General features: G+C 39.2%; 2 protein-coding genes, 1 long non-coding RNA gene and 2 other non-coding genes across 12 annotated transcripts in view; 2 read left to right on the top strand and 3 right to left on the bottom strand.

The window, feature by feature from the left end:
• SH3D19 (SH3 domain containing 19) overlaps nucleotides 1–3,162 on the top strand; it is a 156,209-nt gene extending 153,047 nt beyond the window's left edge. For all 8 annotated transcript variants that reach the window (XM_031464811.2, XM_064490337.1, XM_064490296.1 and 5 more), the window contains one exon: nucleotides 1,313–3,162. In XM_031464811.2, the coding sequence (XP_031320671.2) occupies nucleotides 1,313–1,429 (117 nt within the window). In that variant the 3' untranslated portion in view covers nucleotides 1,430–3,162. The remainder of the gene's footprint in view (nucleotides 1–1,312) is intronic.
• An 8,667-nt stretch (nucleotides 3,163–11,829) lies between these two features.
• Nucleotides 11,830–15,999, bottom strand: RPS3A (ribosomal protein S3A). The gene is made up of 6 exons (XM_010992505.3): nucleotides 15,850–15,999; nucleotides 14,995–15,098; nucleotides 14,432–14,619; nucleotides 12,791–12,999; nucleotides 12,152–12,261; nucleotides 11,830–12,002 (listed from the first exon to the last, which is right to left on the bottom strand). The coding sequence occupies exons 1-6, from the start codon at nucleotides 15,909–15,911 to the stop codon at nucleotides 11,881–11,883; spliced, it is 795 nt and encodes a 264-aa protein (XP_010990807.1). The 5' UTR covers nucleotides 15,912–15,999; the 3' UTR covers nucleotides 11,830–11,880.
• On the bottom strand, nucleotides 12,463–12,534 carry LOC116149001 (small nucleolar RNA SNORD73). Its single transcript, XR_004132647.1, has one exon. It is a non-coding gene; the product is annotated as a small nucleolar RNA SNORD73 (small nucleolar RNA).
• LOC116149000 (small nucleolar RNA SNORD73) lies at nucleotides 13,696–13,768 on the bottom strand. Its single transcript, XR_004132646.1, has one exon. It is a non-coding gene; the product is annotated as a small nucleolar RNA SNORD73 (small nucleolar RNA).
• A 123-nt stretch (nucleotides 16,000–16,122) lies between the features above and the next one.
• LOC116156835 (uncharacterized) overlaps nucleotides 16,123–26,311 on the top strand; it is a 35,826-nt gene continuing 25,637 nt past the window's right edge. The window contains exons 1-2 of the long non-coding RNA XR_004140722.2: nucleotides 16,123–16,298; nucleotides 16,685–16,783. This is a non-coding gene — a long non-coding RNA (uncharacterized LOC116156835). The remainder of the gene's footprint in view (nucleotides 16,299–16,684; nucleotides 16,784–26,311) is intronic.

The raw sequence follows: 26,311 nt of genomic DNA on the forward strand, positions 1-26,311 counted from the left end.
TCCATTAAGAAAGGCCTTAAATCAAACCATTTTTCCAAATGGCAGTGTACGAGGGCTACAAATAAATCCATTTAGCCTGATAAAGATATTCTTAAAAGTATCCAGGGTCATCTTGGACTATTATAGAATCTTAAACCCAGATTCTAAGAAATGGTTAGAAACCATAAAGAACAAAATAGTTTCAGGAAATAATTTCAAAAATTGTCTGCATCTGTTGAGTTATAATTCACACGTGAATAAGACACAGCCCCTTGGACTAACCTGATGGGGATAAATCAGTGTTCTGAGTCAGGCTGAGGCTTTTTAAGACACAGAAGAATACAAATTTGATAATAAGGCCATGGAGGAGTGGAATAAACCAAATAGTAGAGGAGAATACCATTATGTGGAAGAATAAACACAGAGCACAAAATGCCGAGGCTGCCGAGAAAAGGTAATTATAGTAAAAACCTTTCTAACTAGAAAGGTCCACTGTGAAATGTGGTGACCACATCGCCCAGTGGCTAACAGTACACACCCTGGAATCCCACCAGATTTGAATCCTGCCTCTACCGCTAACTAGACATGCGACACTGGGCAAGTCACTTGATCTCTCTGAGCTTCAGTTTCCTTTCCTTCAAAATTAGGTGATCTGTAAAAATCTCTAACAGGGATGATGATAGTACCTACTTCCAGGTCTGCAGCATTGTTTTCAGTGAGTTAATTCCCACAAAGTACGTGGGAAAGGATGAGGCAGGAAGTAAGCACATGGCTCATGAGTGCTCATGCCTAAGTCTTTGCTTAAATGTCACCTTCAGTGGGCCCTCCCCTGACTGTCCCAGTGAGATGGCCACCTGTACTTTGTGTCCTCCTCTGCCAGCTTAGTGATTGGTCTCCCAACTCTGGAATAAGGTCTTAATTCATTGCTGAGTCCATAGTGCCTGGTATGGTGTCTGACACATAGTGGGTGCTCAATAAACAATTTAGATGGGAAAAACATTTATACACATATGTGATAACTGGTATTTCTATTTATGAAAGAATTTTAGATTAGTGATGACTGGTGAATTGGGGGACACAAAATACAACCAGGAAAATAAAAGTGCTGCAAGGGTGATGACAGCAAAGGAATGGGCTTTGAGGAGGAGAGGTGTACAAGCAAATGGCATCGTTGGGTATAGATCATCTTTGTGGTACATTGTTTAATCCTCTCGGCAAATCAAGATAAATGAGTTTATAAAGAGGAGAGCTACATACATCTCCAGGTGGGCTGCTTACCCTGCTGATCCTCAACAAAAACTAATAATTATTTCCAAATCTTGTCTTCTTACAGGCTGGAGACATAATAACAGATCTGGAATCTGTAGATGATGATTGGATGAGTGGAGAACTGATGGGAAAATCTGGAATATTTCCCAAAACCTACATTCAGTTTTTACAAGTCAGCTAAAGGTGAAGCGTGACTGTGTTCTTGGGCACGAGAACTCACTTGAACTATCACTTTGACTATCAGATATGTTTTTGCACTATTTTTTTAAACTGAAAGAAATATCTATGCTGTACATGGTATACTAGAATTTTCTGAGAGCAGAAAACATCTAGATTTTTTTAGTTAGCTTTCATTCACGGTAGAAACGTGCACATGGAAACCCATGAGCAAGTATTCTGCCAACGAGAACATCCAGCAGGACTAGTAAGGCAGGCAGACCCTTCCCCTGGGGGAGCGTCTGGTGACGGGGTAGCCTGGGGACACTACAAGCAAAAGTTACACAAGTAAATTAACCTTGCTTCTTCATTTATTACTTTAGTTTGAAAAGAGGATGTTTATTATTCTATGTGCTGTAACTATCAGGCCAGGGTTGGTAATCTAAATTTCATTTTTGATATTCAAATTAATTCTAACAGCTTGAGCACATTATCCTTATTGCCGGGGCAAAGCCTTGCTTCAGGACGGGTAGTTCATTGACTAGTGGGAGCCTTTGTGAGCACGTGGTGAGTCAGCTCATGGTCACCAGATGCTCCTTGTTACCAAGTGTTTCCCCTTTGTCCCAGATTTGAAAGGGGTTAAAATTTGATGTGTCTTAGTCAGAAGAACCAAAACCATCCTGAAATGCCTTGCTAATACAACTAACCCTTCCACATACCTGCAGTACTTATTTCTTTCCTCTGTGTATACTTTATGTTAACAGGGTTGTTATGAAGCACATTTTCTGAATCTGCAATCATTCTTTTGACAATTACTGGTACCCAAAGAAAAATTCATTTTCTTTGAGTTACCCCAGTAATATATAAAAGCTGTGTCTTGTTATAGTGGTACATTATAAATCACATATATCTCAGAATACAGAGCAACTCTTAAGATGGAAAACAATGCCAAACCCCCACAGCTCATTCTTCTCAATATAATCAGAGCAAAAAATAGTTTGAGAATCTGAAGGCTGATAACTTTTGGGGGTATTTTTTTCCCCATCCCTGCACAGTTACTGGAGTAAATAAAAAACCACTTTCCTGCAATCCATTGTTATGCATTCCAGGCTTAAGATAAAAGTGGTTCTTTGTGAGACTGAATCAATTATAGTTTATGGGCTCAAGCCAAATAGATCGAAGACAATCTTCCAAACAGATCAATGGAATAGAATTTCATTGGAAATATAAAACATTCTCCCAACAATGTTCATGACTTTCTTCTATTTTTGAGAAGAGTTTCATATGCTGGGCCGCTTTTTAGCTTTTGTTGTTGTTTCCATTGTCCAAAAACTTAGGCAGCAAGTCGTGAAACCATTTATGTGTATATGGTTACAACTGATTTTGGAGTATGGGAGCCGTTTTCCCTCCATGTTTTGGGTAAGGAAGACAGTATAAAGAAAACTCTTGTCAAATTTCACTCAAGAGTAAATTTCATGAGAAATGGAAGGCTTAAAGCATTATTCCCAACTAAATTCCTATTTGCAGCAAGCTTGTATAGCAGCAGGAAGGTAGGAAGTGGGGCATAGTGTCTGGAATAGGATGTGAGACGTATTTCTTTGCCTGTATAATTTTAACATCTTTTATCACAGATAATGAAAACGTAGCTTTATTGGAGAAAAATATTCCTCTTAAACTTTGGCCTCTGTCAGCAGAATGATAAGTGCAATAGTTGTAAATCTACTTGACACGATAATAAACTGAACTGAACTTTTCAAAGTCCTTTTCTCAAATGTATTAGACTGAGGTTTTTGAGACTGGAGATGGTATCTTGCCTTTATGTCTCCAGCCCTTTGCACCATATAGGCTCAGTAAAGGTCGTTTGGTTGTTTGGTTGGATGGTTGGATGGATGGATGGATGGATAACTTTCACATAATAGCGATCCTATCTTGGATCCAAGGTGATCCAATATCTCTCCTTTTTAATTTGACAAAAATCTTTATTGAAACAATACTTGCAGTTTTATGTATTTCACTCCATCGTGCTGCATTTTTTTTTTTTTTTTGCTTGCCATGTATTACCTAGTCAACCGACAAGAAGTCAAAACTGTAGCAAAGCATAAGTTTTCATGGGTACTTTCTTTTTCTGTATATTGACTGAACATGATTTTTATACTCAGTGAGTTTCATAGTGAAGAAATAGAAATGTATTCTTTTTCCTTTCAGGAATTTTAGTTGAAAATCTGGTATTGTTCATCCAAACCTCCTCAAACTAGACTCTCTGAATCCTTTTTCTTTGATGGAGTTAAAACTAGAGAAGTCATTTAATGTATTATTCTTACCCTTTTGAACACTGAAAGACCGCAGATTTCTTTAAAAGATGACCTAGCTTATATGGCTGGAGGGGTAATGTAATACATCTGTCATTGAGCTCATGGAAGTCACAGATTTTGAATGCAGTCTGAAACATAATGAAAAAAAAAAACCGTATATTTATCAAAATTTGTTGTTAGAACTGGCTTTTGAAAAAATGAAATACATTTTTCTATATGATTTGTTATATATCAGTACTCTTAACAATAATTGTTTAGTTTTTATTCAGCTTCTTAAGCTTAGATAAATATACCTAGAGAAATAGTGATGATACAGGCTAATTATCAGGGGATATTTGGTATAATCATTAATAGTTTAGTCCTTTTAATTAATGTCAAAAGTACATGGGCCATATGATTCATGATTTGGTGTCATTTTTGAATGCCATTAAATGAATCCTTAACAGTGATTTTTTTCAGAACTTAATAGGAAATAATTTTCTAACCTACTCCTTTTTACTTCACTGTAATTATAGAGGGGAAAAAATACAAAGCCTAACTCAGAACAACACCACCATCTAGGGGCCTTTCACCTAACTGCAGTCTCATCCTGTTAAACCACAGAAAGTCTATGGATCAAAGATCAACCTGCAGAGGTTGAATGGTTTGCCTGAGGTCATGCAGGTATGGCAGAGCCTAAAGCAAAAAACCCAGCTCTGCTGATTCCCAGTTCAGTACTTCTCTTTGTTGTGCTAAAGTGATACATTTCTCTTCAGCAGTTAAGTAGAATTGATTTGCTTTATTGGCCTGTAAAAATTGTAATTTCTTAGATATAATACTTACTGTTAGAACGAGTTGCAGAGGATAAAGTCCTGAATTTATTTATTTCAAGAAAAGACGATACATGCCAACCTTCTCAGTTTTATGTAGGCTGTTTATATTGATGTTTCCTAGAAACTCAAACATGGACTGCTCCATTGATGGGGATTCCTTTTTCCGTTTAATATGAAATATTTGAATGCTTGAAACATCAGATCTTGAAAAGGTTTATCTAGGGCTGTGCTCTTGGCAACAGCAAAGCAATCTTAAACCTAGGTATTCATACACATATAGCACAAAACATTGTATTTTATTACCATTTTGGAGTCTAATAAAAAAGTTGTTAGAACTAATAAATGAATTCAGTAAAGTTGCAGGATACAAAATTAATATACAGAAATCTGTTGCATTTCTATACACTAATAATAATAACTATCAGGAAGAGAAATTAAGGAAACAATCCCATTTACAGTTGCATCAAAAAGAATAAAATACCCAAGAATAAATCTAACCAAAGAGGTAGAAGACTTATACTCTGAAAATCCTAAGACATTGATGAAAGAAATTGACAACACAAGTTTAAACATATACCATGCCCATGGATTGGAAGAATTCATATTATTAAAATGACTGTACAACCCAAGACAATCTACAGATTCACTGCAATCTCTTATCAAAATACCAAAGGCATTTTTCACGGAGCTAGGAAAAATAATTCTAAAATTTGTATGGAAACACAAAAGACCCTGAATAATCAAAACAATCTAAAGAAAGAACACACAAAGCTGGAGGTATCACACTCCCTGATTTCAAACTATATTAGAAAGCTACAGTCATCAAAAAAGTATGGTAGTGGCACAAAAAAACAGGCATATAGATCAATGGAATAGAATAGAGAACCCAGAAATAAATCCACACTTATGTGCTCAATTAATCTATGACAAAGTAGGCATGACTATACAATGAGGAAAATACAGTATCTTCAGTGAATGGTAATGGGGAAAATGGGCAGCTGCAGGCAAAAGAATCAAACTGGACTACTTTCTCACACCATATACAAAAACAAATTCAAAATGGGTGAAAGATCTAAATGTAAGACCTGAAACCATAAAAGTCCTAGAAGAAAGTATGGGCAGTATACTCTTTGACACTGATCTTAGCAATATTTTTTTGGATCTGTCTCCTCAGGCAAGGGAAACAAAAGCAAAAATAAATGGGACTACATCAAACTAAAAAAAAAAAAAAAAGAAGAAGAAGAAAACTTTTGCACAGCAAAGGAAACCATCAGCAAAACAAAAAGGCAGCCTACTGAATAGGAGAAGACATTTGCAAATAGTATATTTGATAATGGGTTAATATCCAAAATACACATATAACTCATACAATTCACCATCAAAAAAATATTTTTAATGGACAGAGGATCTGAATAGACATTTTTACAAAGAAGACATACAGATGGCCAACAGACACATGAAAAGATGTTTAACATTGCTAATTACCAGGGAAGTACATATCAAAACCATGATAAGATACCACCTCACATCTGTCGTAATGGCTATCATCAAAAAGACAACAATTAACAAGTATTGGGGATGTGGAGAGAAGAGAACCTTCATACATTGCTGGTGGGATTGTAAATTGGTGTGGACACTTTGGAAACAGTATGGAGTTTCCTCAAAATTTGAAAATAGACCTGTCATATGACCCAGCAGTTTCACTTCTGGGTATTTACTAATTTGAAAAGATACATGCACACCAGTGTTCACTGCAGCATCCTTACAGTAACATAGATATGGAAGCAACCTAAGTGTCCATCAATAGATGAATGGCTAAAGATGTATATACATAACAATGGAATATTACTCAGCCATAAGTAAAATCTTGCCATTTGCAACATAGATCTGGAGGGTATTATGCTAAGGGAAATAAGTCAGAGATAAATATACGATCTCACTTATAAGTGGAATCTAAGAAACAAAACAAACAACAAAAACAGACTTATAGATACAGAGAACAGACTCTGTGGTTGCCAGAGGGATGGGGATGGGGAGGGTGCAGAATAGGTGAAGAGGGTAAAGGGTACATACCTCCAGTTATAAGGCAAATAAGCCATGAGGATGTAATATACAGCATAAGGAATATGGCCAACAATATTATAATAACTTTGGAGACAGATGGTTACTAGACTTATCATGGTGATCACTTCATAATGTATGCAAATGTCAAATCACTATGTAAAACACCTGAAACTAGCATATCAACTATATTTCAATTTTCTTAAAAAAGCATGTGTTCAGCCAGATTGAATAGTGTTGTTCTGTGAGTCTGTACATTTGTACACATTTGCATTTGGGAGCTATTGATGGCACCAGACCGACCATGTCTGCGTGAGTTTCCTTGTTTTCATAGCGCATGACAGAGATGACAAAGCCAGTAGCAAGTCAGACTCTTAACTGCAGCTGCCAGTTGATTCAGGTAGCAGTTTTGGATCAGGGTGGTGGTTCTCAACTGGGGGAAATTTTGCCCCACAGGGGACATTGGGCAATGTCTAGACATTTTTACTTGTCACAACTTGGGAAAGGTGCTGGTGGGTAGAGGCCAGTGGTTCTGCTAAACATCCCACAGTGAACAGGACAGTCCCTCACAGCTATGAATTATCCAGCGTAAAATATCAGTAGTCCTGAGGCTGAGATATGGTGACGTAGGGGAAGAGTGCAGTCATTAATACTTCCCTCCCTCCTGGGATCTAAGTTGTTTAGTTCCCAGGTGCCAGGCTTCTTGTCTTCCCTCTGCTGCCACAGAATTTATAGATTTCACCTTTTCTTCCATTATCCCTGCTTTCACCTAACCTTTTGTCCTGATTACCACCCAGGAGGCGGCCAAGATGAGATGATCCTTTTTTGGGGACTGCCATATTCTGTGACCCACCTACCTTAGTCAGGTCTGTAGAACAGGAGGAGGTGAGGGTGACAGTCAGAAACCTTTTTAGTGCTCTTCAGTGCTAGATTTCTGTGGATGGTATGCGGCTGTGAAATAGCCACCAAATACTCACTATTGACTCACTGCCAGGTGCCCTGGTGACAAAGTGCCCCATTGCTAGACTGCAAGTGGTATGGAAAGCTTAAGACATGTACATATGGTACATTAGTTTCAAGGGCTTTAATTGTGTGGCTGAAGTCAGTTGATGGGCCTAGAACAGCAACATCATAACCTAAAAATGTGTCCACAGTGCTGAGGCACCATCAGCCGCCCTGAGAGGTGACCAAAGGACCCATGTAGTCAGTCAGTAGTCAGTGTGATGATGGCCCCAGCTACCTCAGGGCAAATGGACCAACTTTTGGCAGGACTCACAGTCTGGTGTGCATGAGAAAGCTAGGGTCCCTTTGAGGCAGCAGCTATGCTTCAGGTAATGGGGTGGGAGACATGGTATTTCAAGAGTTGCTGAAGCTGGTGCATTTCAGAAAACACTATTTTTACTTGACCAGGAAGGTCTCTTTACTGAGAGATATACTGTCTCCAGCACCCAAAGCATCCAACAGGGAGTCAGGCTTCCTTTCGGTTGGAGGCAGGTCAAAGAGCAAAGAGTTGGCTGTTTTTCCTTGATTGCTAGAGATTAGCCATTGTGAACCCACCCACACAGTCTCAAGAAGCTGCACGTGGTGAGCAGGCCCCTGAATTTTACTGGAGTTGACCAAACACCCCTGTTGGTAGAGGTGTGACAAAACCAGTCAAGGCCTGTTAAGACTGAGGATTCTGACTTGCCAACTAACAGGTCTGCCTGTACTGTGTATCTGAGACTATTCAATCAAACTATTACCAAGACACATTTTATAAAGTTATTGGAGTTTAAAGAAACAGAAAAAATTCTTTGGGCTTCTAGCCAAAACCAGAAAGTGACTTGTGAGGGAAAGAAAATTAGATTATCACCAGACTTTCATTAGCAATGCTTTATGCCAGAAAACGGTGGTATGTTTAAGATACTCAAGAGTGAGTTGAGGATTTTAGATCCAATAAAAGTGACTTTCAGGTATAAAGAAAATGACAAACTGTATTCAACATACAAGAATTCAGAAAATATCGTTGCCATGAGAACTTCCTGAGGAATCAACCAGAGAACAAGCTTCAACCAGAATAACTGGAAAGCAATCAACTTAAGGGCTGGAAGTGAGCATTAAGCGCACACACCTGTAGCAGTGAGACTACGCAAGGGCTGAGAGGGTGAGTATTAAGTTCTGGCCATGTGCTCAAGCCATCCAAACACAGTACTATAATAATTTAGTTGGCCATATGCCAAAAAATTTTTTAACTGTTCTCACTAATCATATTGGTGGTGGTAGAGACTCATGCATATAATGTGGGATAATGATGGTACGTATATTGTCAGCCAATGTTGTCACTGAGAACTTTCTCACCTTTTCCAGCTTTTAGACGCCTGTCACTTCCCTCTGCCTGTGGCCCTTTTGTCCTCAAAGCTAGCAACATCGGGCAGTCCTCCTCACATTACATTACCCCAGCCTCCTCTTCTCACACTCCCACACTTAAGAACTTGCACGATTACATCAGGCCCACCCATCCAGTCTAGGGTACTCTTCCCAGCAGTCCTTTCTCCTTTTCACATCACCACTCTTCAAGTCCACTAGTGGTGCTGCTTCATGCACATTCTAGACGCAAAAGCCAGTTTCAAGTTAGTTTTGCTACCTGCTTCAGTCATGCTTTAACATAAATGTCTTCAGTAATTCATTTCAAAGATTCAAAAGTTGTATCCCTGATAAAAAAAGTTTTCTTATGAAAGATCAAGGTAAAATTCTTCTAGGAATTTAGAGAAAGGCTATCTGTGAATACTTAATATCTATGTTAAGTATGTAAGATACTTGGGAAACTTAGAATTGCCCTTTATAGTATTTATTAGATGGATGTTAACCACCTTCAAGTTGGCCTACGGGAAGGTAACTTGATTAAATCTATCATCAAACAGGCCAAACCATTTTTTAAAACTTAAACATTCTTTTTGGAAGTGTTATCAAATGAGCCCTTCTAAGAGAACCATACCAAGCCCGACTCAGAGATGTAGCAGATTAGAGCTTGACTAGCAAAATCATCTCACCAAATGATGTTGAGCATCAAGAAAATCACCACATATGTAACTTAATTCCTGGTCCCCACCCTCAGTGACCACTCTATAGACCCAACTTCCACCTTAGAAAGAAAGCCTATTATTTGAGACCCAAATCTACAATACTGTTTACGGGGAAAACATTTGCTTCATTATGGGAAGTGAAGCATTTTGTATCTGTGTCATTTTGATAATTCTTAATATTTCACTGTTATTCAGCAAATACTGAACTTCTCCAGGCACTGGAGGGTTTAGCAGTGAACCCGACCAAAACAAAAAACTATCGTCATGGAATTTCTCTAGTAGCCAAAAGTCAAACTATAGGGAGAGAAAAAAAACTGAAAGGTAGGGTTTTTAATAGGATGAACCATCAGCAAGGTCTACTGACTTAAGTTAGAAGAGAAGCTCTGGCCATCCAAGTGAAGAGTATTCCAAGCACAGGGAAACAAGTGCCAAAGCGCTCAGGTAAGAATGTACCTACCTTATCCAGGGACAGGGAGGACAGTCTGGCTAAGAGAGGAGGACAGTCTGGCTAAGAGAGTAAGGAAGTGGTAGTGACAGGTCAGAGGCAAGATCACATGGGACTTTTTGGGTGAACTGATCATCTATAATAAACTTCCACAAAGGGAGGGGGGGACGACATGACAAAGGGAGACCATAAAGGTAACAACAATCCAGGTGGTAATGACTTGCTCCAAAGTGACAGCAGCTGCAGTAGTAAGAATTGGTTAAATTCCAGACGTATTTTGAATGAACTGTGGTCAAGGATGACTACAGAGGATTTTGGTCTAAAATAGAAGGGTGGGTAAAATTGTTGCGTTCGGGAATACTATTTTAGACATGTTAAATGCCTGTGGTATCTAATGAAGATACCGAGCAGGCAGTTGGACAAGGAAGCCTGGAGTTCAAAGGTATAGACTAGAGAAGTAAGAATCTGGAAGTCAGTTTATTTAAAACCAAGAAATTAAATAGTATCGAGTATTGGTAAATGTTCAAGGACTAAGCCCTAGGGCTCTCCAACACTAAGGCCTCAAACGAACTAGTGGAGGACAGTAGCCAGCAATGTGAGAGGAACTTTGAGGTGAAATTCCAGAAGACAGGTAAAAACAGGAGAAAATCCACTGTCAAATGGCACTAGTAGAGGTCACGTAAAATGGAAGGCCAAAATGAACCACTCAACACAGCAAATCTGGCAATTCTGATAGCAAGACTCCTTAGAGTGGTGTGGGAGGAAAAAAAGCCCAACTGCAACAGGTTCAAGAAAAGTAAATATGAGAAATACGGTTAATTCTTCTAGGGGGTGTGAGTCAGTGATACCTAGAAAGATAGAGGATGCCTGTATGCTTGATGGGACTGGTGGAAGAAAACTGACGAAGGTGAGAGTTGATGGACCCAAGAACTTGACAAGCCAAGAGAAGGGAGCTGATGATCATTGTCCCAGCGACAAGAAGGAAAGGCAGAAAATATGGACACAAGCAGATGGCAGTGTGAAAATAACAGGAATGTGAGGTTCTCTTCTCATCCTTTCTCAAGAAATAAGGTCATCAGCTGACCTGAGCATGAGAACAGTTCTCAGGGGAGAGGGGATATAAAACAGAATGGGTGGGTGACTAGGAGCAAATACTGGAGAGTGGGCAGCATTAAATGCCCACTTAATAGGAGACCAATAACCCATTTCTCTTTCTCTGTCAAGTTCAGCTTGACCATGAAGGTGTACAGTGGGATATTAACAGCAAGAGGAAAAAAGCACAGTTTTTACACACAAAGAAACAAAAACTTAAAATGCCAATGAGCTCTTCCCTTTCCATTACAGTCTAATACAGTGGTTCACAAAGTATGGTCCGTGGCTGTCAGTATCACCTGAAAATTTGTTTAAAAAATTTCACACCCCACCCTAGAACTATTAAATAGGACACTGGGGGCAGGCCCCTGCAACACTTTAATAATCCTTCCAAATGACTTGAGAACCACCTTAAAAACTTAAGCCATGTTAAAAAAAAAGGGGGGGGTTTCCTTTTATTAACCATCTATAACACTTCCAGATCATTCTACCTTAAAACAGATCATTACATTTTCCTCAGCTACTGAGTAACCCAAGCAATGAATAAAATCCACACAAAAGGTCAGAAAAGGTCGTATTACCTTCGAATCAGACATCTGATTCCACAAACTGTCAGATGATCAAAAGAGAATTGTCAGAAATAAAACATCACAAATAAAATCTTTTATTTGTCACCATTAAAAGTCTGCATTTTAAACAGATTCTTGGACTGGAGGCTCATATCCATCAGCTCGTTCAACTTTAGCACCTGTCTCATCCCCAGTAGCTTTTCCAGAACTACTCCCTTCACCATGTAGCTCCATGAGTTTTCCCACTAAAAGGAAAAAATAACTGTTAATTACAGCAGACCATGTACCTTGAAACAGTGATCTTCAATCCTATGTAGCATGACAGGGAAAAAAAGGACCAGCGTGTTCATACACACAATTTTTTCTTTCAGGAACCCCATGACCTCTCACTTACATTCAAACTTGGGCTTCTTCAGCATTTTTACTTTTCTAACAAAGACATCATGGAGTGGATAAATAGATTGGCAAGCCTTTTCTATGTCTTTTCCAATGCTGTCTGGAATCCTGTAAATTAGTAATGATAGATTAGAATAAACCTACACCTCATTTAATTCACAATAATCCTCATTCTGTTATTGCCCCTTCACAAGTGAAGGTCAAATGATCTGAATTATACAGCTAGTCAGTAACAAAATTATCACTTGAGACTTCTGAGACCGAGCCTTATGGCTTTTCCATTACACCCATCTTAGCCAACTGCATGGGAACATCAGAAAAATGTTAACAGTTTTATCATCAGACATCATCTGGGACCGAAACATTTTGTCATCACTTATTCCCATACATTACTAATCGTGAAGGGTTTATCTATTCAGTGTATTTTTTCTAATTAAGGCAAAAACAAGGCGCTTCAAATCGCACTAAGTTCCAGGAGAGCTTCATCCAAAAAAAAGATAAACCATCAAATAACTGAACATTTAACATGCTTTCATTTCAAGAGATGCAGCTAGATGGTTTCACAGACAATTTAAACACGAGTCTGACCTCACTTTGTCTCATATGCTTTCTCTCATCTGAGGGCTGCATTACTTACAATTTATTGACCACCTCTTTCAAGTCATTTGTCTGCACCTCTCGGGTCATGATTTCCATCATCTTCTTCCGGATTTGGCGGACCTGTTGGTGCTGGGCATAAGAGGTCTTCCGAATCTGATTGTTGCGTTTTTTAGTAAAACCCACACAGAATAGACGAAGCAAATAACCATCGGTAGTCTTGACATCAACGTGAGCTTCAATCATGGTCTAGTGAAAGAAAGATACTGCCAGGTATACCAGGATTTAATGTTATCAACTTTATCCCTCAAATTCTAATTTAAAAATAAGCTGGAAGGTCAAGTAGTCAATACACAGTATTAAGGATGATCATATAAATGACTATTTACAGAATTTGCCTCCTTGAAGTGAACTCACCAAGCTACCCCAAATTCTTACTATCTGTCGTATCTAAATAAATACTGAGACCTCTCAGCAGTCTTCCCTCCTCTCTGGGTAACTTCTCTATTCCTATCCCTATCTCAATAGCTCCCACCCTTTTACGTATACATGCCTTACACAGACACATGACGACCTGCTCCTCCCCCAATCCCTTAACTGTGAAAGATGAAATAAAAATAGGTTCTAAGAGACTCTCATTTTGGCATATACACCTATTCTATCTTTTTAGGAAAAGGTGTTCTAAGTAGTTGAAATAGTGTAGTAACACTAAAGCCATGCTGAGGATTAAATATTCAATTTCACAGCTAAAGTACAATTTTTAGGAATCCCTAATTAATATTACTACCTAAATTCAAAAACAGAAACTATCTGTAGCAACAAAAATTGAAACGCCATCTTTGCATTTTGTAAATTTTATACCTTAGCTTAACAAATGAATATAATACAATTATAGTGAAAGGGCCTTAAAATATTTTCAGAAATGCAACTATAAAACCTTAGAGGAATGTCAGAAATAAATGTAACGGTACAATCAGTATGTATCATTTGGGACCGAAACATTCTGTCATCATTCATTCCCACATACAGAACACCCCCAAACTCGATGGTTAGTCAGAAACATCTAAACCAAGTTATTTCCTGCAGTAATACTAACATGTACTAAATGCTTTTTGTATCAAGTACTGTACTAAGCATGTTTACATGAATCTTTTATTTCATCCTCTTAACTCCATGAGTAATACTCTTACCTACATTTTACAGGTAAAGAAACCAGGGCTTAGCAAGCTTTAAGTTACTTTCCAAAGACAACATAATTGGGAAAAGGAGCCAAGACTTCAATCTCACACCAGAGGCTCTATCACTCCTACTGTAGCACAATAATCAAAACTAACCCAATCCATGCTTCCCCTATAAAGTTCTCTAGATTTTGAGGTCCAGAGGTATTCTGCAGGCAAAACTAAAACTGCAAATCTGCACCGAGACGTTCTTCAACCAGCCACTAAACCATGCAGCAAAAAAGCTTTGCTGATAACCCAATACTAAAGCTAGAACTCAATTTAAACAGCTTCACTGCTGTTGCTCAAGTTCAAGAGTGTCAATCCCAGACTCCACTCAGTAACAGCAAGAACTTGAAATCTAAACCTCAACTGCACAGCAACCACCTTCCTGACATTAAAACATAACATCTTCGGTCACACGCACCACAGTACCATGCACTCTAAAGGACTTCTGTTCTCACCTGCCATTTTTTGACCATGGAGCACATTTTGTCACGGGTAAGATCCATGCCATGGAAATTAGTCAGACAGTTTTTGCCCTGAACATCCTCAGTAATTAGCTTGAATTTTCTAAACGCAACTTCATCATTCTGCAGATCGGCAAGGCTCACTTCAAAAACACGACCCTTGAGGCCATCAGATGCAATTTCTATAAAACAAGAATCAATTGCGTTAACATTAGAAACCACATAAGCAAAGTCAAATCAGCAAAGATAATGCTCGTGCATTAAGCTTAGAAAATGAATGGTAAGTTATAAAAACCTTAACTTTTGTTAAACAAATTGATACGTACACCAATGACTAACAGTGCTTATTAGAAGCTCAAAATTAATGCACATTTTACTAGTAATTATAAAAACAGCACCTTGCTTCTACAAGTGGTGTACGAAAAACAAGCCCCAAAGGGGCTGAGGCTTCAAACAAGAGCTGACATTTCTTTCATGTATCCCACTGCACAATCAACAGACCATATATACAGGTCTCAATTTAAAAAAAAAAAAAATACAAAGAATAAGATACTCACTGGTTCCTTGCGTTCTCGTGACTAGTGTTTTCCCAACATTTCTTATATTGAACATAGCTGGTGCTTTCACGTCATACCAATCTTTCTTAGAAAATGGATCAACCCTGGATTTTAAAAAATGCGTTAAGTTTGAGGGCAGATCGCGTTATTTTTAACTTCCCTCATCTTAATTACTTTAAATAGCAAACTGGAATGCAGACATTGGTGAAAACTAGTCCTCTTAGTGAGGCGAGCGGCGCATAGGTAAATCTAGCCCATCCCACTGTATTTCACACTGTGCAGATCTGACACCTCGGTAAATACGTCATGACACCTAAGTACTCTTCACCCCATAGGTCCTTCCACACCAGCAGCAGTGCCTCCAAACAACGTGCACATCTCTTCAACTTTACTGGTACGTGAGGACACACACTGGCACCCCGGGCTCTTCGGGGTCTCGTGCTAGCCTACTAGGAGCTCCCGTGTCCCACCCGGCCCAAGCAGGGGAGGAGTGCAGGGTTCCGTGTGGACAAGAAAAGCGCCTCTCACATCTCCAGCTCCTGGGGTGGCATCAATTACCCGTGCAATTTACGAGACCCGTGAGCCCACAACACGGAACACACTAGTCTTGAGTCGCGGGGGCAATCAGACTCAAAAGAGGTGCGACTAAGGCCCAGAAAGCCAAGGGGAGAGCAGCCGGTCTGCCGCAAGGCAGCACCCAGATCCGCCAGGCCGCGGTTCGGGGTTTACCAACCCGGCACGGCCCGCGCAATCCAACCAACATCCTCGCCATCCGGCTCACACCGCGGTCCAGAACCCGCCCGCCGACTCCAACAGCGCCCCAAAGAGCAGGGGCCACAAACAGTCACCACTTACACTTTCTTCTTGGCTCCCTTTTTGCCGCCTTTCGTCAGGCGCTTGTTCTTGCCAACCGCCATGGTGCTGCTCAGGGAGCCAAAAGGGCGGAAGTGTAACTCGCGCGAGAACTTAGGCGTTCGGGGCCGGACGCGCCGTCTACGTGACCTTCGATCTTACGTTCTTCCGGCCTCACGAATATCGCGACAACAGAGAGAGGCACGCCTCCGACTGTAGCTGCGACAGCGCCCTCACGTGTGGGGAGGCTGCGCAGCAACCTGCGGGCCTCTGGCCGGGAAGCCGCGCTTAGGAGGCGCGGCTGTGGTGGTTTCTGCGGCTCTGACGCCCGGAAGTAAATTTCCGCGGAAGAGGACGCGCACTCGACGTCCTTCAAAGCCGAACTCACCGTCTCACGTTCGCGCCTGTTTCTTCTCAAAAGCGTGGGATTTGGGACAAGACAGCGAGTCTAGGTTCATATGCTAGTTTCAGTAATATTTAGCCTCGTGACCTGTCAGTGCTTCAGTTTCCGTATCTGAAATGGAGGCAGTAATGTGTTCTATCTCGTAAGATTGTTAGCAGGGTTCAGTCAGTTTAACTGAGGGGATGCTGGTCATGTTCTGCTTGTTGATACGGGCGCTGGTTAGCGGGGCACGTTCGCTTTGTGAACACCCGTCAAGCTGTGCACTTAATTTGTGTACTTTTCTATAAATGTCTTATACATTGATAAAAAGGGGTTTTGGTTTTGTTTTTTTTAATGGAATGAGTTCTACTCACTGTTTCCCTGAGGGACTAGGGTTCGCGTGTTGCCAGATACTTTGATTTTTCAAGAAAAGATGTTTTGTTTTTTCAATTATAGGGGATAACGAAATACACATCCCAGCTAGCGGTGGCCTGCTGGCTTCAAGTGTGCAGTCCCTGGAATGCTGGCCCACACAGGCTTGGTACTCAGACAGTGGTATGTTGAGTTTCCTTCTCCAACTTCCCCTCTGGGGAAAAACCCTGTACCTGAGCCAGAAACCTGCCCCCACAAGCCTTGAAGTCCTCCCAAGCCTCCAGCCCTTACCTCTGACTACCCTCACTTTCTAAAACAATCCTCCTAAATCTCCAGCCCTGTCCTGAAATCTTTCAAGACTTCCATTAATCTCAGTTGTTTGCAGGATCAAGTCAAAGGTCTTATTTCACGACAATGTAATTACACCAAACACTAGTACTGAACTGTTCACTGAAAAACGGTTAAAGTGGTACATTTTATGGTATGTATATTTTATCACAATTATATTTTTTAAAAATGGAAGTCCTAAGCTGAGCCCACAAAACCCTTTTTATCTCGAGTTCCTCACCTCCGTTTACATCCTCACCATGTCTCAGTCTTTAGTGGATGCCTCAACTCTGATCGTTTAGAACTATGTAGAATTCCTTGGACTAGGTTTTCTCTTATCTCCATTCCTTTTCCCTCATCAGCAGGCAAATAACTGCATTTTCAAGACAACTCAGCTTCACTTCTTCTTTCACTAAGAGATTGATTCCCCAGACAAACAGGCTTTCCCTCAGACCTGCTCCCAGAAGACCTGGCACTACTTCACTTGTTAGAACTATTGATTCAGCGTGTCCCTTTCTTACTGTAAGGAGGGCACACAATGCAGTCATTTTCCTATTTGTGCTCTTTTTTTAGCACCTGGTGGGCCGTCAAAATATCTGTTGGATGAATAAGTAATAGTAGACAACGTTGGTGGTGTTCCCAGTCTTTTGAACTTTGTAGGTCAGCCCATATTTTTCACAATAATTTTGGGAACCAACGTGACTGCAAGTTTAAAATTCCACCAATCTATAAAACAAAACCAAAAACAACTGCCATTTTCTATCAGCATCATTTCATTTTAAAGTATTATTTTGACTCCCAAAATTTAAAAAGACATATCCTTTGAAAAGACAGCCCTTTTAATTTAAATCAATGTTATGAAAAATTCTATAGACCTTACTTTGCTTGTCTCATCGCAGATTAGTGAATACTAGTGACCAGTGGAAATCAGTTAGTCCTTCCAAATGTAATATATATATTTATTTTTTAAGAATAGAAAGGAGTTTATTAGGGGTACACTGTCGTAGGCAACAGCAAGCCACACAGTTGAGGGGTGCCTGTGTGAGCCCTTACAAATATAATACTGAGTCTAGTAAACTCTGTATTGATTCTATGCCTATCGTAATCTTGACTAAGTTAACCTAGATAGCAGTTCACTAGCTTAAACTTTTCCCAATGGAAAATGTTATAGACCGCCCAGGCTACCTACTCTAGAATGAAAACTGAGCTTGCGTTCTTCCTAGTCTGACTCCTATTTCTGCCCAAAAGTGAAAGCCACCCGGGAGGCATTATTGAAGTCAACTGCATCTAGTTTATTCTGGAGACACCAGCACCTAAGGGATTTGTCAGAGGTATGGATTTCACTCTTCAAATTTGTATTGTAATGAAAGCTTTTAAAATAAAATTATATTTCCCTGACACATTAAATGATGCAATCATCAGTTTTAGTTAAATTAAACAAAAAGACAGCATGGGAGGTACAAAATCAGTTTATTGGGTCTCAACCATCTAAGAATCTCAAAATTCAGATAGAATAAAATGGAAGAGAAAAATATCAGAATACAGCAAACCCAGTAAGGTGTCAATATTATTTTATTAATTTTCTTTCCATCTGTGACTCATCTATTAAATCTATCCAATGATTTTTTTTGAATTTTGAATACTGTTGTTTATTTCTGAAAGTTCTATTTAGTTCTTTTTCAGTTTTTGCCACCTAAAATTTTTTTTATTGATATAACATTGGTTTATAATGTTGTATATGTTTCATGTGTTCAATTTATGTTATTTTGTAGTTCCTTATTCTTTCAGATATCCTCAATATAGATGTAAACCCAGGAAGCATAATTGTGATTGGCATCTGAAGGGGCTAGGCAGTCTTGTAAGAGTGAGCCCGTAACCTGTCTGCCTAGCGCTGTCTAGCTAGCTATGGGGAGATAGTGTCAGAATTGAGTTGAATTGAAGACACCTAGCTTGTGTCCAAGAATTGCTTCTTGGTGTGGGAACGCACCCCTCCACACACATGTAGGAACGGGTTCCAGAATTGTTTTAACATCGTTTTCTCCCAGTCTGTAAACACCCCTGATCTTACTTCCTTGTCTTCTCAGCTGCACCCCGTGGTGGTTCATCTGAACAACATACTTTTTCACTGAAGCTCTGTACTTCCTTGTAGCCTGAGCCTTGTCTGAAAACTCTAAGCCTAGAGCAGTGTGCGGTTTACCTTCTGTGGTGGTATTTCCCCCAGTTTTTCACTCCACCCTGTACCTGTGACCTTGTGTTGTCCCCTCTCACGTTAACTGTGGGCTTGATAGCGTGACTTGCTTTAGTCCAGGGACGTTAGCGACTATGACTTGAGCAATGGCTTAAAAAATGCTGGCATACATGGGGTTTGCTCTTTCTGCTCTTTAAAACACTGAGCCCACTTAGCTAAGAAGCCTGAGCTAGCTTACTGGAGAATGAGAGATCATTTGAAGCAGAAGTAACTAGTCCCAGCCGACGTCTCCCCAGAACAACCAGCCTCCCAACCATCAGGTGTTTGAATAAGGCCATCCCAGATGATTTTAGTCCAAGTGAGCTGGCCCAGAACAGAAGAACCACCCAGCTGACACCTAGCATCATGACAGATAATAAATGCTCATTGTTTTAAGTCATTCAGTGTTGGGAGAATTTGATTTGCAGCAAAAACTAACACGCATTTTCTCTTTCCTTCCATCTACCCTCATGGCATGGTTAGAGAAAACCACATATTTCAGACTCAAACTATTAGAAATTAACGGTGTCACATCTCAGCTGGGTCTTGGGTCTCTGACGATCCTTTTACCTGTCAGCTCCCCTTCCTCTTTCTCTCCATGTCTGACTATTCCAGTCCTTCACCGTGCTTCTCCTGTCCCTAACTCAGCCTAACCCCCATCACTTTTAAAAAGAAAATGATGTAATGCAGATAACATAGGGGCTTTCAGGTTGCAGTCAGGACTCTGGGGGTTTTTCTGTGTGGGATGAGAAGCCCTTGGAAGATTTTGAGCAGCAGTGTGACACTGGCTGCTGTGTGGAGAGCTCAGTGTGGTAGAGCAAGAGTAGAATCAAGGAGAAGTTAAAACCAGGTGACGGCAGCTCGGTCTAGGGAAGTAGGGAGGACGTGTGGCGGGTGGAGAGCCGTGGAAACAGGACACCACTGATGGAGACTGAGATGCAGATAACATCCTCTGGGCATGTGAAGTGCAGGTGCCCTAGGTGGAAGGACATAGTGGAAATTCTGGTTATGTTTTGAGGATAGGAGCCAAAAAGATTTGCTGATGAATAGGCATGGGAAGAGAAAGAGGAATCAAGGATAATCACATTTGATTATAATGATTTTTGTTTTTTAATTGACGCTTCCCTACCCCATCCCCTCCTGGGAAGAAGGCAGAGACTGTCCTAAACATCTCTCTTTGTATGCTAGTCTTGAATGACTTGTATGGCACATTTTCTTTGGAAATTTGTCTTTTCTCCTTTCATTTCTATTTAGAAAGTGAAAATAGTATATAGCAGTGAGTTCTCCTCATAGAGGTGTCCCAGGTGGGATTAGGAAAATGTGCTCTATTTCCTTGGGTGATCAGAATAGTACCGGTCAGCAAACTATTATCAGTTGGCAAAGAGATAAAGAGCTTTTGACAGAATGAAATCAGTTACGTCACTGAACACACTGTTAAGTTCAGGTGACTGTTTTTTTCCGTAGTGAAACTTTGTTAAGGAAGTAGTACGCTGATTTGCATTCTGGCTTAAGCTCCTTATCTTGTTGCCAGTTGGCACTGTTTGCTGCACCACAACAGAGGATCAGCTGGATTGGCTGAGAGCTGCAGAATGTCTTATTGGGCATGCCAGACACATTAAAGACCTGGAAAATACCTTCCAGTACCAAGATGCTCTTCCGAGTTGTATAGGGAAGATGATGTATCTGAAAATGAGCAAATAAAGTTTTTGAAAGGACTTTACAAGTTTAAAGGCCACAAGATGCAGTGGAAAGAACATGGATTTTGAAGTCAGTCCTGGTTTTACATCATTGCTCTGCCACCTACTATGTGACCTTATATTGTCTTTGTTTTTTCACTGGCAAGTGGGAAAAATACCTACCTCCTGCGGTTACTGTGAAGTTCAAATGACACAGTATACATTAGAAGCCTAGCACAGGGATTAGCACATAGTGGGACTCAGTAACTGTTAACGCTCCTTTTCTCTGTCTCTCCAAAATAAATGTCACATTTATTATCTAGCTTTTCCTCAGCTGCCCACTCACACTCACGTCAACACCTCTCTACCCTCAACCTTGTTAAATTTCAAGTGTTGCTCCTGCTGGAGTCGCTTCCCCTGCCTAACTCAGCCTGTGTGGTTTGGCATGGATGGCAGATAGGAAGAAGGAACTTATCCAGGAAGCAGAGCAAGAGAGTTGAGAAGGACAGCTGACATTAAATCTGTACACGGTGATACTAGTGTCATCACAGAAGTACAGTAGGACGACAGTCAAACAGGGTTCCTCATTACCATTGCTGTCACTAAGAACAGCACACGTCCTAGGGACACTCACATTTTTTTGTACCCGCACAGCTGTTGTTACTGGCTTTAGGTGGGAATTGAAACCACTTCCCTCACACTGTAAGACTGCAAGTAGTGGGACTTTTCTTTGGGACGTCAGCATCTCACAAAGTGAAAACCTAGCATGGAGTCTAGTATTGTCACCATTTGATATCATGTAGATCTGAGGTCAGTCTCACCTTATCACATAGCAGTTTAACTTCAGGAAAGTTTTTAATCTTTCTGAACTTGTTAGTTGGAACAACTTATTAGTTGGAAGTTGAGTTCAAGGCTGCCATGTTGCACAGCTCCAGGGAGTACCACTCTTGTAGCTTGCACAGGGAGATAAGCAACAACTTGATTCAGGAATCATAACAGGACTTCAAAAATAGTGGCATATACAAGGTGAAAATTATTTCTTACTTACGTGACAGTCCAAGCGTATACAGTCCAGGGCTGATGCATCAGCTGCATGCTACTGGGGACTTAGATTTCAAAGGTTTCATCACTCTGATTATTCTGCCATCTACATGTTACTTTCATTTGTGTGGCGCAAATGAAAAGTTAACATTTAATCCAGCAGGGAGAGGAAAAAGCAAAGAGGAAGGCATATTCCTTTACTTGCATAATACCATATACAAGTTCCACACATCCACTCTGCTCGTATAACTTTGACATACTTAGCTGTAGGAGGGGCTGGGAGATGTAGACCTTAGCTAGATAGCCATGTGCCCAAGCATTCTATTACTTTTCAAAAAGGGAAGAATGGATATTTAGGAATAATTTGTCTCTATCCGCCTTACTTGTAAATTACTTTTGAAAATTAAGTGCATGGAAAGTGATGCAAAGTAGGTGTTCAAAAAAAAGGTTGTTTCTTTTTTCCTATTCCTCTCACCCTTATACCCCAAAAGGGACATTATTTCCAACAGCTACTCATTAGCAATACATTTACAAGCATAAATAAGAATTATATAGACTTCATTTTTTTCTTAACTGGATAACTATTCTCTATTAAAATATGGAGTACAATCATGAATACATGAAAGATGCTGCAGATATAAAAGGCTTGGAATCAGGGAGCACCAGAAAGAACCTCGAATGGGCTGATTTTGATCATGAACTTGGTTCATAAGAACTGAGTGGGCTAGCGGAAGTGATGGTAAGCAAATTTATGTGAACAGTTCAAGGGGTCCCAACATAGGGTTCGAATGACAGAGAGTTGCTTTGAACTGTCGCTTAAGGGATAAACTAGTGGTCCAGGAAAGAAAGGATTTTAGTTCTGGAGGGAATTTAGTCTGGGCCTAGGTGGAAATATTTTTGCCTAACAGGAGAGAATAGGTCAAAAATAGAGAAAGGTGCTTTTGACAAGAGAGGAGTAAATAAAGAGTAATTTTTTTAAGTGCATTTACTTAAAAAAAGTGTATATTTATTTCATTCATTAGTGGTAGGTATTATGAAATCAGGGCGTATAAAACATAAGCTGCCCTCAAGAATCTTATGGTCTAATATACTAAGGAGCTTGAGTGACGTAGTCCTGTACACTTACATCTGCCCTGATCAGTATATGACACATTCAAATGGTACAGTAAAACAGCAATATATGTACCACCATAAAGTCCATGTATAGTCAAATTAAATTATGGAGACTTTAAAAAGATTGTGCATAATAATATATCCACATATACACTTCCTACCCTCAGCTCCTGAAATCTGTATTGCAAATAGCATGGATACCCTCTTAAACAGGATCTCTGCAGTAATGTTCATTATAACAAGATTTTTACTTGTAAATCAGATATTTATTCATCCAATAGTATTATTTAGATACATAGTGTGACCTTTATCCTCTCAGTATATTCTTTATTTTGAGAACTTCTCAAAAACTGTGATAACTATGTAATTTGCAATTAACTGACATGACTTCAATTCCAGCTTCCCCAACAACTAGTCCTGTAATCACAGGCAAGTCACTTAATCCCTCTGAGCTTTAGGTCCCTGCAAAATGGAGATAGTAATGCCTGCCCTACCTGCCTCACAGGATTATTGCCATGCTCTCAGGAAAAGCAAAAACTGCAGAGAAACAATAATTTTTTTTTAATTGCTACAATTTCAGGCCTTGACTGTACATCAACATCCAGTATAGTATTTAAATTGCCACCTAATTTTTCTGGACATCTTGAAAGATGAGCTTAGACTGAATTTCTCTTTTTCTCTGCCAACCTACCACACAACCTCATGTTTTCTATTCCTATTTCTGTTTCTGCATTTTTCCTTCTCAATAATTGCTAAAATGAGAAGTGGTTTAAGTTATTTAAGCTGCTGATAATTACACTGACAATATGGGTAAAACAGGTAGAAGCTTTTTTTTAAACCTTTCTTTTTAATTAATCAACTTATTTATTTGAAGTATAGTTAGTTACAGTGTGTCAATTTCTGATGTACAGCATAATGTCCCAGTTTGCATATATATACATGTGTTCATTATCATATTCTTTTTCATTAAAGGCTATTACAAGATATAGAATATAGTTCCATGTGCTAAACAGAATAAATTTGTTTTTTATCTGTTTTTATACATAGTGGTTAACATTTGCAAATCTCAAACTCCCAAATTTATTCCTTCCCACCCCTTTTCCCCTGAAGCTTTTGTTATGTTATGGTAGTGAGAAAGAAAATTAATACTGTGAAAGTCCTATTCTGGTAGTAGAATTATTTACATTATCTCAATTAATCTCTTACAGTCTTCACAACAACAAGGTAAGACAGGATTATTAAATAAGAAAACAAAACCCAGTGGTTTAGTGACTTGCCCCAAATCACACAGCTGTAAACATTAAGCTGGGATCCAAACCCAACTTTGAGCACAGAGATCAATTTTTTTCCTCTAACAAATTCCCAGATGATGTTGCCTCTCCTGGTCTTGCTCCACATTTTAAGAACCACTGGGCAAGGCTCTGCTGTATTCATCACCTAGTATCAAAGATACTGTATTCAACATTGGGTTGGAAACTCAGCCTATATTGCCTAGGGAACAACTCAGGTTACCCCTCTTGAAACACACACACACACACACACACACACACACACACTGCTTTTTAGTTTATGCTCTAAAAAATAGTTAGAAGAACGAAAAACATGAGACATATAGAAAACAAAAATGGCAAATGTAAATGCAGTCCAATAACATTACATTTGAATGGATTAACCAATCCAGTCAAAAGGCAGGCGTTATCGGACTGGATTTTTTACAAAAGATTCAACACTATACTGCCTACAGGAGATACACTTTATATTAAAAAAATACAAATAAATTGAAAATAAAGGAATGGAAAAGGATATATCATGCAAACAGCAAAAGAAACTAGAGTCACTAATATTATACAAAATAGACTTAACAGCTTAGCAAAAAATGTTATTAGAGATGGAGGGGTATTTCATAATGATAAAAGAGTCAATCTATTAGAAAGCTATAAAAATTGTAAACTTACATGCATCCAACAACAGACCATCAAAATACGTAAGGCAAAAACTTACAGAAATGAAGAGAAAAATATTTCTACAATAATAATTGGATACTTCTATATTCTATTTTCAAAAACAGCTAGAACAACTGGATAGAAGAGCAATAAAGAAACAGATGACTTGAACAATGCTACAAACCAACTAGATCTAATAGATGTCTATAGAGCACTCCACCCAACAACAGCAAAATGCAGTCTTCTTAAATACACATGGGAGATTCTCCAGGACAGACTATACGCTAAGCCATAAAACAAACCTCAGTACATTTCAGAGGAGAGAAATAGTATAAAGTATGTTCTCCAACAAATAAAGGAGTGAAATTAGAAATCAATAACAGAAGGAATTGGGGAAACTCACATATTAAATTAAACAACACACTCATGAATACGCAAAGAGTCAAAGAAGAAAGCAAAAGAGAAATTAGAAAACACTTTGAGATGAATGAAAATGAAAGCACAACACGTCCAAACTTACAGAGTTAGCGAAAGCAACACTTACGAGATAATTTAATCACCAAAATGCCCATATTAAAGGAGAAGAAAGATCTCTAATCAGTAGCTTAACCTTCTACCTTGAGGAAAGCAACTAAAAGGAAGAGCAAACTAAATCTTAGGCAAGTAAGGAAGGAAATAATAAAGATTAGGGAGGAAATTAATGACATGGAGCATAGAAAAATAGAGAAAATAAATAGAAACAAAAGCTAATCCTTTAACAAGATCAACAGAACTGGCAAACCTTTAGCCAGACTGACCAAGAAAAAAAATTTTTTAAGACTCAAATTACTTGAATCAGAAATGAAATATTATTGCTGGCCTTACAGAAATAAAAAGATTATAATGGAATGCTATGAACAACTGTATGCCAATAAATTAGATAAATTAGATAACTTAGATGAAATGAACAGATTCCTATAAAGACACTAACTACCAAAACTGACTCAAGAAGAAATAGGCAGTCTTAACAGACCCATAACAAACATTGAATTAGTAATAAAAAGTCTACCCACAAAGAAAAGTCAAGGCCCAGATGGCTTCACTGGTGAATTCTACCAGACATTTAAAGAAGAATTAATACCAGTTTATTGCAAAAAATAGAGGATATGGGAACACTTTCCAAGTCATCCTATAAGGGCATAAGTACCCTGATAACAAAACTAGGCAAAGCTATCACAGAAAGAAAACTAAAACTCACTATCTCTTATGAATATGAATGCAAAAGTCCTCATCAGAATACTAGCAAGTCAAACTTGGTAACATATAAAAGAATTATACACCATGACCAAATGGGTTATATTTCAGGAAGGTAAAATTGGTGTAATATCCCCAGGTTAATACATGT

The sequence above is a fragment of the Camelus dromedarius genome, chromosome 1 (genome assembly GCF_036321535.1).
Source record: "Camelus dromedarius isolate mCamDro1 chromosome 1, mCamDro1.pat, whole genome shotgun sequence".
NCBI lineage: Eukaryota > Metazoa > Chordata > Mammalia > Artiodactyla > Camelidae > Camelus > Camelus dromedarius.